Raw genomic sequence first — 12,374 nt, 5'->3', positions numbered from 1 at the left:
TTAAATTTTAAATTTTTATTTTAAAAATAAAATATAATTTTTCACTCTTAAATAATTTTTTATATTTTTTTTATTTTACCTATAAAATAAATGATAAAAAATTATATTTTACTTCTAAAATAAAATTTAAAATTTAGAGATTCAAATTCATAATTAATAATAATTAATTAATAACAATTAATTAGTATAAAATACATTACAAAAATGCTTGTTAACTTATTATTAACTAGACCCCTATTGATTGTCTAACAAAATTATTCTTTTAAGATTTAATTACTCTGTTGATTCTTATAATTTTACAAAATTTTTAATTTGGTCCTTATATATTTTTTTCTATTAATTAGATTCCTGTACTATTTTTTTTTCAATTAAGTATCTCTTGATAGTAATTAGCTTAATTTTATAGGATCCAATTTAAAAAAAATTAGTGCAGAGATCAAAATAAAAGAAAAAAATGTAAAGACCCAGTTAAAAAAAATTTGGTACAAAGACACAATTAAAAAAAAAATACAGAAACCTAATTAAAAATTTCACAAAATTATAAAGACTAATAAAATAATTAAACCTTCTTTTAATTTAAGTAGCATTTTTTTCATTTATTATTTTTATTTCTTATTTACGGTGAGCTCTTTTCAGCCTCTTTATTTCAATTTTCAACCTTTTTTCTTTTTGATCGCCGTGTATCTTTCTTTACTAGTAAATGTTAATTTTATTCTTGAGCAAAAAAAATATCATTATAATAATTAATAATCAAATTAATTATTTATTATTTTATATATATTCATAACACATTTAAAATAATAAAATAACACACATAATATTTTGGTACACATTTAAAATTTGTGTTTATATTTTTTTTAATACAAATGATTTTTTAACACATCTAAAATAATAAGATAATACGAAAAATATTTTTGATACACATTTAAAATTTGTACTAATATTTTTTAACATAAATTATTTTTTAACACATCTAAAATTATAAAATTACTCACTAAATAATTTTTTAACACATCCAAAATTCATCCAAAAGTAATTGTGTTTACTACACTTATTAAATAATTATATACCACATTTAGAATCGAAAAAAATTATTTTTGATAGTATTATTTTCTTTAAATATTATTTTTCATTCGGTCTTTAAATTTAATATTATATTATTTTAATTTTTTAACACAAAATATTTTGGTACACATCCAAAATTTATTTAAGTTTGTGTTTATATTTTTTTAATACAAATAATTTTTTAACACATAAAAAATAATAAGATAACACATAAAATATTGTTGATAGGCATCCAAAATTAGTGCTTATATTTTCTTAACATAATTTTTTTAACACATCCAAAATTACAATATTGCTCACTAAATCATTTTTAACACATCCAAAATGCATCCAAAAATAATAATGTTTATTACTTTTGTTAAATAATTATCTTTATAGTAATATAATTATGCTAATGTGACGCTAATACATTGAGTTTAAAAATTTATTTGTTTAGGTGTTGTCACTAGAAATTTTTAAAATTTTATTTATAAATTATATCTTATTATTTATTTAGGTTGTTACTTTTTGAATTTTTACATACGTTTTTGGATATTTAGTTTTTAATAGAAATATAAATAGTGAGCTCTTATGCTGATATGGTGTTCATACATTGAGTTTGAAAATTTATTTACTTAGGTGTCATTACTAAAAATTTTTAAAATTTTATTTATAAATTATAACTTATTATTTGTTTAGGTTGTTACCTTTTGAAATTTTAAATACATTTTTTGGGTATTTAATTTTTAAAATTGTTAAACTAATTATTTATTTAGGTGTCGTCTCTATAAATTTTTTAAATTTTATTTATAAATTATAACTTATTATTTGCTTATATTGTTACTTTTTTAAATTTTAATACCCTTTCTTAGATTGTTAGATATTTAGTTTTTAATATTGTTGAACTAATTATTTGCTTAGGTGTCGTTAATATAAATTTTTAAAAATTATAAATTATTTGCTTAGGTTGTTCACTAGAATTTTTTAAAATTTTATTTATAAATTATAAATTATTATTTGCTATTATTTTTTAATTTCAAGTTATTTGCTTAGATTGTTTAGCTTAAATTGTTATTTTTTAAATTTTAAGTTATTCTTTTTAATTATTGATTATGGTGGGATCGTCAACTATTCTACAATATAGATTTAGCTTTGTGAGTTTTGACACTCTCAATGATTTTGAGTTGAATTACACCTATTTAGTTGGTAAATTTGTTATTTAAAAAAATATTCAATGATAAATTTATTTAATTCATTGATAATTTCGTTTGTATTTTTTCTTAACAAATTTTTATTGACAACAAATAATCTTTGTTTTAATCTATTTTAAATGTGATTGAATATTTGGCTAGAATTAAAAGTGAGAATACTCTTGAAGAGGATAATAAATTTATCATGTACTATGTTAATGAATTAAAAGTCGATAATGGATAATTAATTATTATTTATAAATATAAATATTTACATATAATAGATGAATAAAATAAAATCTAAAAAATTTAATATTAATTTAATGTACATTTATTTATTTGGATTTGTTTTACGATTTTATTCTATATATTTAAATTTATTTGTTTTAGTATTTTGTATTTAAATTATTATTTTATTATAAATATTTTTATAATATTAAACTTTTTGGGAGGTATTTTCATGTTTGTTATGAAAGTTTGGTTTATGTTTACCCTAATATTAATTTTTGGTTTTTTATATTATATTATGGTTAAATTGCAATTTGTTCTTAGATTCCATAACTTGCTGTTCTAATTATTAAATAAAATAATTCAATTTATGTATGCTTTTTTAACCTATGATTGTTGTTCCTCTTTGCAAATTCACAATATTCATGATAGGTTAAAAGTGGACATATTAAGACATGATTGGTAATAGTTTTACTGAAAAAGTATTTAGATTTGGTTCGGTAGATTTCGACTCGCAATAGTACTATTTGATTTAAAATCTAAAAATTAGACCTCTAAGTTTTTGATAGTTTTAGGAAGAAAAATCAGACTATACAATTTTTATACTTTGAAATAAAAAAAAATACAAAAAAATAAATTTTTTAATTTTTTTTATTTTTATTTTTGAAATTTTTCGTGCAAAATAATGGGATGGTCCAATTATACATCTCTATATAAAAAAAGCTACATAGGCAATATAGTTAAGTAGTTTATAAAAATTAATTTTTAAAAGATAATTTTATAAAATTTATAGTATATATATTTGTCAAAATTGTAAATATTTTAATTAGTGCTTGGTAAAAAAATTTATGTATTTATATTTGTAGAATATTTTGAAAAATATTTAAGAACGTATTTTAAAAATTAATTTATATTTATTAAAATTAAAAAATTTAATATAATTTTATATATTAATAAATATCTATATTTATTTTTAATTAATTATTATGATTTTATTTTGATATTAAATTTTATTATTTATATTTATTATAATTATTCTAAATTTTGAAAGTTAATACTTTTCAAATACAAATGATCTTTCATGTGAAGCCTATCTTACTAAGATAAAATCCAATATACTGTTTTCATGAACTTGAGTACGTACTCTAACCTCTAATTTAGTAAGATAATTTTGGATTCTAAATTGAAGTAGAATATAATTTCTTTATGATATATAATACATATTGAATGGTTATGACTAAGGATAGAGTGATATTTTAATTAATATTTTTAATAAGTTTAGTTAAGTTAAAAACAAAAATGCACTTCTCATCGTATTAAATGGTAATAACTGTTTTTATATTATAGATAAGTTTGATTTGGTAAATTATTTTAAGAGGTACTTGAAATATCTCATTTTGTATTTGTTAAATTAAAAAGTTTAAATATTTGTATTTACAGTTTTTAAGAATTAAGGGTGCTTTTGAAAGCACCAGCTTTTTAAAATTGGCTTGTACTTATTAAATTTTATTTATTTTTTAATATATTTTTCATTACTATATTGCCATTGAAATTCTAGTATATTTCTAACTTCTCATCCTAACCTTCATAAATTCTAACACAGTTTTATATATTTTTTATTTTTTAACCTAATCTTCACAAATTTTAACACAAATACATCTCTATCACATATTAGGTATGAACTTCTATCTATTTATATTTTTTTTTGCGTTATTTTTGTATTTTTTCAGTAGATCTATGATGTTATTTGTTTTTTATCTGTTCTTTAAAATGTGAAAAGATTGACTTGGTTTATGAAAACCAATCAAAAAATTTTTTTGCATGAATATTAGTCAAAATTATAATAACAATATATATATATATATATATATATATATATATATATATAATCATAAAAATAATTTATTTGAGATATGTGTCTTATTTCTTGTGATTTGTAAAGATAAATCAATATATAAATAAATTTTTATTTTAAATTATTTTATTTTAAAATATTATATAAAATTTTAAAAAATTAAAAAAATTATTTTTTGTTATAATTATAAACATATTTATTATAATTTTTATAAATTTTAAAAACTATTTTATCAAATATAATTATAGTATTCATACTTATTAAAAATTATTTTTAATTTAATTTTATCAAATGTAAATACTACAGTTTTAAAAACTCATTTTTTAAAAGATAATTTTTATAAATTATTTTTAAAAAGTAAAAATTTTACTAACCCAACTATAGTGTTATAGCGCGGTACATATATGAATAACATTCTTAATGGATAGCGCATGATCCTAGCAATAATGGGACCATGATGACCCATTTAGACCATTCGAGTACTTTGATCCATAATGCCTACCTAAAAACAATGGTACTCATCATCCTATCATTTGTATCTTTCTTTAGGATTGAATTTGGGTAAAAAATTTAATTAAGTTATTTTTAAAAAAATAGTTTAAATAATAAATATTTATATTAAAAATAGTTTATAAATAAATTATTTTATATTTAATTTTTTAATTCTAAAAATATTTATTTTAAGAAAAAATAATAAAACACTTTTTATTATAAAAAAATCATTTTTTTTAGTTTTTTCTTAAACACCAAAATAATTTTTTAAAAAGTTATAATTTTATTTTAAAAATTATACCAGACATTAATGTTATACTTTTTTATAAATTAAAAATTAAAAAAAATCACTTATAAACCTATTCAATCAAACCCTAAATTTTCAAAAATTTTCTTTCTAGGAATTTTCAACCTGCTTATGATAACATAACTGCTTGTACTATTTGAATAATGAAGGAGTACGGAGTTGGAAAGTCCTAAACTATACTGTTCATAATCTCATTTGGTGATGGAATAATTTTGCTAGACATCTAAATAGCATCCTTAATTTGTACATCTTAAAAAATAATATTCTTTTGGCATATGATAAATTCAACCGAGACAAATTGTCTGCGTATAATTTTTATAAAGAAAAAAATAATTTATCCTATGATGGATGTTTCAGGTGGGTGTTTGTCAATTTATCCCTTATCTAAGTTTGCATATGAGAGGTATTTTTTTTTATCATAGAAAGTTGGTTTCATGTTTATCCTAACATTAATTTTTCATTTTTTATATTATACTATGGTTGAATTGTAATTTATTCTTAAATTCCATAACTTGCCGTTTTAATGAATAAATAAAATAATTGAATTTATGTATGTTTTTTTAACCCTATGATTTGTTCCTGTTTACAAATTAAGCATATTCAGGTTATAGTATATTTCTAGGGTAGCAGTTTGATAAGCTTAGAAGCATGAATTAGTAATAATTTATTTGAAAGGTATTTAAGTTGGCTTTTATTGAAAGGTGACAGATGTATAAAACCTATGTCACCTACATTTGTAGAATGAAATTAAAAATAATTTTTACTAAATACAAGTATTATAATTATGTTTGATAAGGTATTTTTTAAAATAAAATAATCATAATAATATAAATATAAAAATTAAATTTAAACATTAATATAAAAGATTATATTATAATTTTTTTAATAATATAAGATAAATTTAAAAAAGTTTTGCGTTAAATATTTTTAAAAGCATTTTTATTTCTTGAAAACTTTAAATACAAGTACAAATACGTTAAAATGAAAAAATAAGACCTAATTTTAACAATAAAAATTGGAGTACCATACGATTTTCGAACTTTAAAATAAAAAAATCACAATAAAAAATATGAATAATCTGATTTAATATTTTTTTAAATCTTTGTATAAAGTAATAAAATAGTCTAATTATACATCACATGGCCAAGTATAGTTGAATTGCACACCGTCCTTATCCGTAATAAAAAAATGTGAGCTAAAAATTTTTTATCATTAAAAAAAATGACAATGAGAATGAGAAAGCGAAAAAATTAAAACATCAAAGATTAAGATCTAATTTAAATAATCAGTTTAATTAATTATTTTTAAATAATTTAAATAATAAATATTTATATTAAAATAATTTATTTTATAAATTATTTTGTATTTAATTTAAATTTAAAAGTATTTATTTTTAAAAAAGAATAATAAAAATTTTTATTATGAGAAAAATAAATTTTTTTAATTTTTCTATAAACACTAAACTAATTTTTTTTTAAAATTATAATTTAATTTTAAAAATTATCTTAAATTTAATATTATACCTTTTCATAAATTAAAGACTAAACTAAATCTTTCTATTTTTTAAAATGACAAAGTGACCCTCCTAATAAAAACGAATCAACTTAGTTAAAACTTAAAAGTAATTAAAAAAAAATTAAGAACTTATCTAAATGAACCTTGAATCAAGTCACCAAAAAAAAATGAACCTTGAATCAGACAATCGAGTGAATCTAAAAGACCACTATTTTACTTTAGTTTGGACCGAACCGTCCGGTTTTGAAAATTCCCCTAAACGATGCCGTTTTTGATCGTTCAGGACAAAAAAAAAAAAAACAGAAATTAAGAAAAAAATTTAAATCCAAACGAACCCAAATAGATACCTAAAATCACATCCTTCTCTTCCGTCTCCCGAGAAGTCTAGAACCCTGAACTCAAATCCTCCAGCCTCCAGCCTCCAGCCTCCAGCCTCCGGCGACCGTCATCCCCTTCTTCTCCAGCTACGGCCATCCCATCTGGTCCAGCCGATCGTCGCGCTCGTCTCCTGCCGTGGTCTTCCTCCGTCGCGCTCATCGCCTTGTCTTCGTAGTCCTCTTCACGTCGCGTCGCCTCCAGCAGTGCTTCCCTCAGGCTCTCTTCTTCAGCCTCTGGTAATGATTCTTGTTGTTACTGTTGCTGATTCTTCTTCTTCAGCCTCTGTTAGTTGTTGTGTTGCCCATCCAAGTAAGAAAAGGCTCATACGGGTACTAGTTTCGTGGTGATTAGTTTGAACCTCCTCCCCTTCCCACTTCTTCGGCCTCTGTTAATTGTTCTTGTTGTTGCTAATTCTTCTTCTTCAGCCTCTGTTAGTACTTTGTTGTTTTTGTTGTTGCTGATTCTTCTTGTTAATTGCATAGATGTTCAGTTCCTGTAGTTATTGAATTTATTTGCTGTTATTGTTCCTGATTGTTTAATTAAATTTTTTGCTATTAATTGTTCAGCTCTTGTAGTTGTTGCTGTTATTGTTCTTTATGATTTGTTAATAATTGCCAATTTGTTAATAATACAGGAATAGTTAAACCTACCATCCTTCATTTTCAGGCTTGTTGATTTTTCACTTGGTGCTCGGACCATGTTGCTACTTGATTTTATTCCTATTATTATGTTTTTCCTATTGTTGATAAGCATCTTAGTGTTAACCCTACCAGCTGAAAAGTTGAAATTTATGAATGTAATTCTTGACGAAATCCCCTAATTATCCAGTTGTGGAAGATATAAGCTGCTATAGATCCTATGTATACATATTATTCGGTGGTTGTGCAGTACTTGTGTGGCTGTCTTGTCTTGTACAGCTGCATTTCTTCTTATAATTTGATTTCACTTGGTGGTATTTCATTATTGAGGAAAGAAAACCGATAAATCTTCAAATCTATTATTGTTTTCTCTAGCCCTTACCCCTTTGAATGCTGTACTGGTATTCTATAGAAATTGGATTAAAATTGTTTTGTTACTATATACATCAAGATTCAAGCATTTATCAATTTATATTTGTTGCTTCTTTCTATAGTATATGGTTTTATTGATGTAGGTTTGGGCAGTTTATTAATTAATTTTCAAGCCTAATCGGTGATGATTTGACTTTTGTGTTGGACTTGGATGAGATTATAACACTTTGGTTGATGTAGAACTTTTAATTTGGATTAATTTTAAGGTTTATATTAGAATATAGTTATGTTTTGCGTGTTTATTTATATTTTATATATTATTTTATTATAATTTTGTTACTTCAGTTGAACCATAGTTGAACTAGTTGAACCATTGAACTAGAAAATCAGTAGTTAGAGCAGTTCAATGATTGGTTTGGTTTTCATAACCTTGATTAGAACTTAGTAATTTCCTTTGTCCTTATTTCTAGATTTTAGGGAAATTCAATTTTTTTTCTTAATTATAATAATTTTGGGATTTTTTTTATGCTTCCGCTATTTGAGGTCTTTAATTAGATACACCTTTATTCTCAATTATCTAACTTATCTAATTTTGGGATTGTTGCTTTGTAGACTCTCACTTATGTTTTAATTAATACATATTCCATCTAATTATCTAACTTCTCTTTCTGTTTTGGAGTTAATTAAACAGTTTTAACTTCTTTTCATTCTACAGGGTTTCTCCACATAAGAGAAGAGAATAGCTTCCATGGACAACGGAGATATTCCTGAAAATGCCAACGAGCGTATGCTCATATTCATATACTCTTTCTATGTTTTGGAGTATTGCTGTGCTTGTTTTCTTCTTTTTTTTTTTTTTAAATAATTGAAAAAGTTATTGTGGCGTTTACAGATTGTCCAGGTCCTCAGTCAGAATCTGCAGGAAAATCTGATGCATGTGAAGGATGCCCCAATCAACAAATTTGTGCCACCGCTCCCAAAGGACCTGACCCGGGTACTTTCTCTCACACTCATATTCACTAATTATATGATGGAGATTTATATAGAGCATGTTCAAGAACCATTCCCTAATAATTCTGGAATTTGGGATTGTTATTATTAGATAATCAGCTAAGATTTTAGTGAGGTAGGCTTGTATGTAGTGTAGCTAAGGTGTATTATGCATTATGTGCAGCTGCCCTCTCCTGCATATAATATTACTGCAACTCAATGTAATGAAGGACTACTAGGTCATAACTTTCCTAGTTCCAGGTTTCCTAAGAATTATTTCTCAATGTCTTGTTGTGAGCTTAAAAGTACTTGCACGCATTAAGTGTTATCATTTCTATCTTTGCTTACCCCACTGTTGTTATTTCTTATATGGGTGAGTTGGTAGGGAATTCCATTCTGTGACATGGAAGGGACCTAATTCATGATTTCCTTCGAGAGTCATGACTTAAACCCGAATCAAATGTTTGATTTTTATTTTTTGGGTCAGTTAAGGAAACTATTTTTTTTTACCCTATCCTGGTTCATTAAGTGTTGGGTGTCTTGGTGGAGCTTTTATTTTGTTGGATGTTTGATGGTATAGGATGACTGCTTTGTGAAGGATTTACAGTTTGGGTTTCTCAATATGGTTTTTCTGTAGTTAAAAAGGGGTTAGGTCAATTGAAATTTGTTTTCATGATTGCCGCCTTGTTGACTTGAACATCCTATATATTCTACCGACTAATAATCCTCACAATAAGATTGCCTCAGTCTTGATGTATTAGAAGATTCTAGAAGTCTGTGGTTACCCAATTCCTCATTTACCCCATAGTGGTTAATTCTGGATAGAAGATAGCAAGATGACTAATGCAGCAGATAGCACAGAAAATAAACACTCAAAAGATGGGAAAAAAATTATTAATAATCAAAAGTCATGACTCTAAACACGCAAATCACAAAGACCATCAATCTAATGCATATAGTGGACACATCTTAGCTTAACAGGGGAAAGAAAGAGAGAACATATGGATAAGAGTGGTGTTAGAACTTAGAAGTGTGTCTCAATGCTAAAACAACTTATTGTTATCCCAAAGATGTCTTTTTTGGACCCTCTATTTTATGCATAATAGTGATACATTTTTTTTTCTGGTGGTGAGAGTTCTTTTGGGCTTTATACATTGTTTGCAAGACTCTTGGTTTTGATTATAGGTCATATTGAATTATTGACTGAAAGTAGGAACTTAGATTTTTTTTCTTTCATTCTTGTTATAGATTTACTTTTTCTGCTGATTTTAGTACCATTAAGACCTTTTGTCACCTTCTATGTTTGTTTCTGCAGACCTAGTTGCTATCGCAGAAAGAATGGCTACTGTGAAGCATAAAATATTGGTCTTGTCAGGAAAAGGAGGAGTAGGCAAGAGCACATTTTCCGCCCAGCTGGCATTTGCTTTAGCAGCAATGGACTTTCAAGTGGGTCTTCTTGACATTGACATTTGTGGTCCAAGCATCCCTAAGATGCTCGGTCTAGAACGTCAAGATATACATCAGAGCAACCTTGGGTGGTCTCCTGTCTATGTGGAGTCCAACCTCGGTGTCATGTCAATTGGATTCATGCTTCCAAATCCTGATGATGCCGTTATATGGAGAGGCCCCCGCAAAAATGGGCTTATTAAGCAGTTTTTGAAAGACGTCTATTGGGGTGAGCTTGATTTCCTTGTTGTTGATGCTCCTCCTGGTACCTCAGATGAGCACATTTCAATTGTTCAATGCCTTGATGCAACTGGAGTAGATGGTGCAATTATAGTCACCACTCCTCAGCAAGTCTCTCTTATTGATGTGAGAAAAGAGGTGAATTTCTGCAAGAAAGTTGGAGTGAAAGTTCTTGGGGTAGTAGAGAATATGAGTGGCCTGTGCCAGCCCCTAATGGATTTTAAGTTCATGAAGTTGACGGATAATGGTGAGCAGAAAGATGTTACGGAATGGATATTGGGATACATGAGAGAAAAAGCACCGGAAATGCTGAATTTGATGGCATGCAGTGAAGTTTTCGATAGTAGTGGTGGTGGCGCACTGAAAATGTGCAATGAAATGGGGGTGCCTTTTCTCGGTAGGGTTCCACTAGATCCGCAACTTTGTAAGGCAGCTGAAGAAGGCAGGTCCTGCTTTGCTGATAAAGATTGTGTCGTGAGCGCTCCTGCATTAAAGAAGATTATAGAGAAGTTGATAGAAGCAAATGGGTTGTCAATGGCAGCTAGTAATGGAGTGTAGAAAATTTGCTTTATGAGGGAATATTTGTAAATTGAAACTAGTTTTGTCTATGTATCTCTGCAAGGGAATTTGTCTGGCACTTAAATGATTGGTATGTATGTAATAAACCAAATTGCTATGGAGTTGAGTCAATGAGGCAATGTGGTATTAGAAGTTTTGTTTTTGGGTGGTTATGCTTTATGCACTTCACAATCTGAGCTATAGATAAATTTACATTATAACAAGTTTCAAATTTTGTGTTTGAGAATTATCATATTCATATGTGAATGTTTCTTCAATACACTGGAGCGGAATGTTGATGTGTATCTATTTGAATTTTGCTTTCAAGTTTAAGCGCACAATCAAATTTTCATTGGTTCTTCAAAACCATTGATTGGTAAACTCGCAAGGACATCCCTGTGATTCACAAACTTGTTTTTGTGGATGCTTCATCTATATCACATGTTCCATATTGTCATTCTTTTTGTGTTCTATATCAAAAAGCAAACTATCCTAATTATTATTTTTGTTGGGGATTTTTGGGGGGTGAGGGGGAGGATTGTACTTAATTCTAACAACAAACCTGTGCTTAATTGTGTCAAATACTATGCTAGATTAGACTCTTGAAACTATAATTTGGTAAAATATGGAAATATTAATACAAATGATACAAAAATGATCAAACCACAACTTTCCAATGAATAAAACTTTTCATGTATATATAAATAACTAGTACAATCGAAATAATCTATGTTGGAACTCCAAGTTTCAATACAAGAAGGGGGAAAAAACCGTTTCCAGTGAAATGCTAAAAAGAAAAGGAAGAGAAGAGGAAGAAGCTCTTTATTAGATGCTTCATCCAAAATGGAATGTTAAACAAGTTTCAAAACAAGAAGGCCTTCAGCTGGGAAGTTATACCAGGTAATAAAGAGATAAAAGAAATTGTTTGGGATTGTGAATCAACTAAGACACCACTATTAGATGGGTTCAACTTCATTTTTCAAGAGGTACCCAGTTTCTTTGTAAACGGTAAATTACCAAGGAAAAGTAACCGTAACATAGGTGGCACTGGCTAAGAAATTTGACGAAGCAAATGAGCTCAAAGATTACAGACCTCAAAATGATACGTTACAAAGTAGTGT

General features: G+C 26.1%; 1 protein-coding gene across 2 annotated transcripts; it reads left to right on the top strand.

Moving 5' to 3' along the window:
• The first annotated feature begins 6,992 nt into the window (after window positions 1-6,992).
• On the top strand, window positions 6,993-11,426 carry LOC130944906 (cytosolic Fe-S cluster assembly factor NBP35). 2 transcript variants are annotated; one of them, XM_057873493.1, is made up of 4 exons: window positions 6,993-7,245; window positions 8,735-8,804; window positions 8,912-9,013; window positions 10,325-11,426. In XM_057873493.1, exons 2-4 carry the CDS (start codon window positions 8,768-8,770, stop codon window positions 11,251-11,253), a joined length of 1,068 nt encoding a protein of 355 aa, XP_057729476.1. In that variant the 5' UTR covers window positions 6,993-7,245; window positions 8,735-8,767; the 3' UTR covers window positions 11,254-11,426. The 2 variants fall into 2 exon arrangements, with proteins under 2 accessions (XP_057729476.1, XP_057729477.1); XM_057873494.1 differs by lacking the exon at window positions 6,993-7,245 and adding an exon at window positions 7,425-7,440.
• Window positions 11,427-12,374: the final 948 nt, after the last annotated feature.

The sequence above is a fragment of the Arachis stenosperma genome, chromosome 8 (assembly GCF_014773155.1).
Source record: "Arachis stenosperma cultivar V10309 chromosome 8, arast.V10309.gnm1.PFL2, whole genome shotgun sequence".
NCBI lineage: Eukaryota > Viridiplantae > Streptophyta > Magnoliopsida > Fabales > Fabaceae > Arachis > Arachis stenosperma.
This window is presented reverse-complemented; position numbering and strand designations above follow the sequence as displayed.

What these genes read in the sequence shown, in the direction of transcription:
- LOC130944906 (XM_057873493.1), top strand. Translation starts at nt 8,768, where the DNA reads ATGGACAACGGAGATATTCCTGAAAATGCCAACGAGC. An exon ending in TCCTGAAAATGCCAACGAGC is followed by an intron (nt 8,805 to 8,911) that starts GTATGCTCATAT and finishes TGGCGTTTACAG; the next exon opens with ATTGTCCAGGTCCTCAGTCA. An exon ending in TCCCAAAGGACCTGACCCGG is followed by an intron (nt 9,014 to 10,324) that starts GTACTTTCTCTC and finishes TTGTTTCTGCAG; the next exon opens with ACCTAGTTGCTATCGCAGAA.